Genomic DNA, 4,833 nt, shown 5'->3' with positions numbered 1-4,833 from the left:
TGATAATCATAATCCATGTGATAATTAGCAAAGAGCAGAAATGATATAAAGTGTTTATATCTATTTTATTCTTTTCCGGCATACCTCATCTGTCCTGTGTTTGCTGGGTTGTTGAGTTATTGAAGTCTTTTTCAAATCATGCCTAAGCTTGTAAATTTCTTCATCTTCTTTAGACACTCTATCTGTAAATCAAAGACAAGAATTATGAGCATTAGCCTATGCTAACAAGGTAGAAACAGAGTTAGCCACATTTCCTCCTTTTGCAATAATAACCAGCTTAAGAGCATCCAAGGCAAAACCAGCATTTTATAATTACCATCAGCTGCAATTATGCAAGAAGCACACTTTAATGTGTATGGGGAAAAAAGCTATCCAGCACATTTTGCAGTGCAGATTTATCATGCTATAAAAAGTTCAATGGTATTCAAACATACCGGCTGTTATGTTAACATAAAAAAAATTCTTTTAACTAACTTATCAAATTTAAATAGAATACTGGATACAGAGAAGCAAAAGTCTTATAACTTACTATGTGTGTCAATATATCTTGCTTTGTCTTTTTTGCCACCAAAAAGAGCGGCAGCTGCTTTCTTAAAGAAATTCTTAGCCGGGCTTGACAAGTGGAAGTCTGGAACTGTATGACAACAGCTAGAAGAGAGTCTGTCTGGGGTGAAGCCCTGTGGAGTGTCAGAAAAGACTTTCAGTAACCAGTTGGTTGAAAAAATGTGATCAATAGCACATAATAAGACACAAGAAACGTGCCAACCTGCAAAAAAAATTCATGTCGAATGATGTCATCCAAACTGGGACGATCCTCTGGATTCTTGGACAACATGCTAGCTATTAAGTGCTTAGCAGGAGCCAGCAATGAAGATGGCATTGTATACCTTGCTTCTCTTATGCACCTGTACGTTTCTTTCAGATTTGTCGTTTCAAAGGGGGGTCTTCCTAGTAACATTGTATACCTGTGTGCAAGAGAACACTTCTTTAGGAATGGTCATAAAGCAGCTCTTTTTGATTGTTAAGTTCTAAATACAAATTTGCTTTTTGATCATTTTGGTGCATTTACTTACATTACACAACCTAAGGCCCAAATGTCTGATTCACAGCCATGTCCTTGCTTGTTGAGGACTTCAGGAGAGAGATAATTTGGGGTACCACATATTGTTCTGGAAAAACAAAATATGAAGATCTCATTAAGAACTGTCCCACTGTTTACACTTAGTTCTCTAGATAAAACCTTAAAAGTACTGTACTGAATTCCTATTTAGAAAAATTTGACTTTTAATTTTTGGCATCTCAACAATTAACATTTGACCAAGTGACTTAATAATTTTTTTAATACATGTGTAATTTTTTTCAGATACATGACAAAGTGTTTTTAACCAACTGAGACCAAGTACAGCATAGCACTTGTGTAACATGTCAGGCAAATATGAGACAAATTTTCATAATCAACTCCTAGGCATAAGGTACTCTGCCTAGTTCATAGTGGGCACTTACTGTTTCCATAAATTAATATTATTGTGATTTGTGGTTGTTAGCATCAATTAACTTTCTCCAAAACATTAATTGGAAAAAAAAATAAGGGCATATTTGATCGCCATAAAATCCTGTCAGGTTGTATCTTCCTGACTCTTACCTCCTTCTGTGTTCCAAGGGTTCCAGCCTGGCTGCCAAACCGAAGTCCCCGACTTTTAATTCCATGGCTTCATTAATAAAAAAGTTCCCTGGATGATAAACAAAACAAAACCTGAATACCCTTGAAAAGATGTTCTAACCAAATACACACACATCCTCTTTGGAGGCAGGCAGTCAGGTGTTTACTATTAAAGTCACCGATTCAAAAAGGAGATTGCATAGGCTAGATCCCAATTAAGAACATTAATACGTAAGAAGGGAGAGAAGAAAAGAACACCTTTCTCTAAGGCAAAAGCCAGTGTTTGGAATAAAGGGCTTACCTAGTTTGAGATCTCTGTGTAAGATTTCTTGTTCATGAAGGTACTTCAGTCCAGACACAATCTGCCTGAGGTAGTATCGGACTTCTGGCTCTGTCAACACCTTCCTTGCTTTCAAGATATGAGCCATGGACTAGGAAGAGGAGAAGGGAAAAAGAGAATGTCTCAAACAAAGTTATCAAAATCAGTAGTTTCCTTTTGCAGGTTGAGTGATGAAAGTTAATAATGCAATATAATAATTGCCACCACAGCTAAAATCCCCAATAAAATGCAATTTGAATCCCACTTCAGTTTGGGGGGAAGTAAATGGACTCAAACAGGAGTTAAAGCTTACCCTTCTACTGCAGTATTCCAGGAGAATGTAAATATTTTCTTTGTCCTCAAAGTAGTGGTAAAACTGCACTACATGCTTATGATGAAGGATTCTGTGAAGCTCTATTTCTTTGTCAATCTGCAAGAAAAAGCAAGACAAGGCTGATGAGCCTTCTGTCACCTTCTGTAAGCCAGTTGCTTACACATGCAGAAGACATTTTCTTAACAGGGAAGGGCCATCCCTGCACACAAAGAAAATACTTTAGACAACAGTCATACACACCTTTTCCCTTTGATGAGGTTTAGCTACTCTGCTGTGAGGAATAATTTTTGCAGCATAGACTTTGTTGTTTGTCAAATCTGTCATCTCGTAACATTTGGCAAAGCCACCCTGAAACAAAGCCGAGACAGCATTGAGCGTGGCAGAAAAATGGACAGCAGATATTTATAAAAATATTTCAAAAATTAGAAAGAGAAGCAAAATTACGGGGAAGTAAGGCTGGACAGACGTATGCTCTGTACTTTTTAAAAGCTCCTTCACGAAAGGAAAGGCTTTCCTGAAAACAGTAAAACAGTTCTCCTTCTCCCTTTACAAAGAGGAGCTTTATGGAGGGGGTTGGGATCAGGCAGATGAAAAATAATGTCTGAAGAGACCTGTCAGGAAAATTCCCTGGGGAGCAGGTGGAGGAAGCTAGGGGCTGGAGTTAGAAAGCCCTCGCTTCTGGCCTCAAGATCAATTTCTTTGGGCTGCGGGAGGCACTCAGAGCCCAGGCTAAGGATGTAAAGCCGATCGGGGCGCTGTCAGCGCACAAAAGCCAGAGCAGGGCAGGTGAACACCCAAGTCCCGCCGGGATCGGAGGCCCCTGAGAAGCCAAGACGCTGGGACTCAGGGTCCAGCCGGCTCGGGGGCTGCCCGGGCAGACCTCCCTCCCGTCCGGCAGCCGGGCGCCCGCCGCTCATCACCTTTCCCAGCACTTTGCCCCGGCAGTAGCGCTTCCCCGTCGTGGGGTCCACGATAATCCGCGAGATCTCAGCCCCAGAGTGCGAGTGGTGGTGATGGTGGTGCGGGGCCGCCGGCTGCCCCTGCGCCTGGGGCTGCGGCGGCTGCGGCTCCTCGGGGGGCTGCTGCGGCCGCTTCTTCTTAGAGTCCCCGCCACAAGCCTTGCCCAGCGCCTGCTCGCACATCTTGGTGCTAGCGGCCGGCTGGTAGGTGATAGTCCGCAAGAGCTCCATCGTCGCCTCACCGCCCGGCACTGCCTGCTGCCACCTCCGAAGCGCGGACACACGTCCGAGCTGGCCCTTGCCCTCGAGCCCCCGCCTCCACCAACAACCCGCGCCTGACGTTCGCGTCCACTTGTGAGAGTGCGAACGCCCGGCCAAGTCTTATATACGGGCCAAGAAGAGGGGCGGAGAATCGAAACGGGATGCGACGTCACGGGCGACGCCCCGCCCACCGGCCGCCGCAGCTTGTGAGGCCCGTCGCGAGGTCGGGACTGGCCGGGGGCGTCCGGCGTGCGAGCGGCGTGTAGACAGGGACGGGCCGGCCTCGGGGAGGGCTCGCCGCAACGGGCAGGCCGGCAAAGGCGTCGGGTCGGACCCGGGACCGCCACCCGTTCTTCGAATGCTCCGAGGTTCTGGGTTTGAAATGGAAACCCGAAGGCTGGCACCCGGCCCTACCGCCTCCCTCAACTCCGCCCTCGCCCCGCCCCACTCGCCGGGTGTCCCCGCGGTGAGGTGTGCGAGCCCAGCCGGGCGCTCTGCTAACGCGGGTCCCCTCCCCCGCGCGGTCCTTCCTGACCGCCCCGCAACCTGACGCCGCCAGTCAGGTGTGACTGTGTCCAGAGTCCACTGCACAGGCACATGAGGCCTCACTCGGGCCGCCTGGAGGGCCTCGGTGCTGCCGCCCGCCGGCCCCGCAGCCACCCAGCCCTGCTGCCCCGCGTTTTTACCCCACCAGCTCGTGTCTAATGGGGGCTGCGGGGTGGCCCTGCCAGTGAAAGGCAAGGGTTCGCAGAGCTCACCGCCGCTTCTGAGTGAGCCGGACCCAGGCCCGGGCCTGACGTAGCCGAGTCCGCTTAGGCCTGTTTGGCCTCTGCCCATCACGCTAGAGCGGGCCTTTGCAGAAGCTCAGGCCCTTAACCTAGGAGAGGGAGCCCGGGCCCTGGCGAAGTCTTTCCCCTTCAGGTTGCTCTAGGACTGGGAAGCAAGGGCGTCCTCTCGTGGGCTCTTCCAGAAGTGCAGGCACTGGTCTGCGTGGGCAGCGGTTAACGACGACGCGGGCCTTCTTTGACAGTAAGTGGTGTTAAAAGCACTCCTGGTGCTAATCATGGTTTACAGTCGAAGTCATCTCTCACTTCTCATTCGCAAGGGGTTATGCACAATGCGTCCTTTAATGGCTCAGGAAGTCACGTGGCTGCCCTGGTGCTGGGGGAGGGAATGCAAGGCCTTCTCCCCTGCAGGGGTCTTGGTAGGATGAGGGGAGGAACCGAGGCCGATGAGCTACAGCAGGGCTTAGTTCCTAGTCCCAGATTTCACTCTTCACTTTGGCTGACCTAGGAACACC

At 48.7% G+C, this 4,833-nt stretch overlaps 1 protein-coding gene across 1 annotated transcript; it reads right to left on the bottom strand.

Moving 5' to 3' along the window:
* Positions 1-31: 31 nt before the first annotated feature.
* LOC102746026 (serine/threonine-protein kinase PLK2) lies at positions 32-3,636 on the bottom strand. The gene is made up of 9 exons (XM_006727960.3): positions 3,234-3,636; positions 2,554-2,661; positions 2,293-2,409; positions 1,962-2,091; positions 1,643-1,730; positions 1,074-1,169; positions 767-965; positions 530-677; positions 32-182 (listed from the first exon to the last, which is right to left on the bottom strand). The coding sequence occupies exons 1-9, from the start codon at positions 3,501-3,503 to the stop codon at positions 61-63; spliced, it is 1,278 nt and encodes a 425-aa protein (XP_006728023.2). The 5' UTR covers positions 3,504-3,636; the 3' UTR covers positions 32-60.
* Positions 3,637-4,833: the final 1,197 nt, after the last annotated feature.

This window comes from Leptonychotes weddellii, unplaced genomic scaffold (genome assembly GCF_054177405.1).
Source record: "Leptonychotes weddellii isolate Sample4059 unplaced genomic scaffold, ASM5417740v2 HiC_scaffold_15412, whole genome shotgun sequence".
NCBI classification, from domain to species: Eukaryota; Metazoa; Chordata; class Mammalia; order Carnivora; family Phocidae; genus Leptonychotes; species Leptonychotes weddellii.
This window is presented reverse-complemented; position numbering and strand designations above follow the sequence as displayed.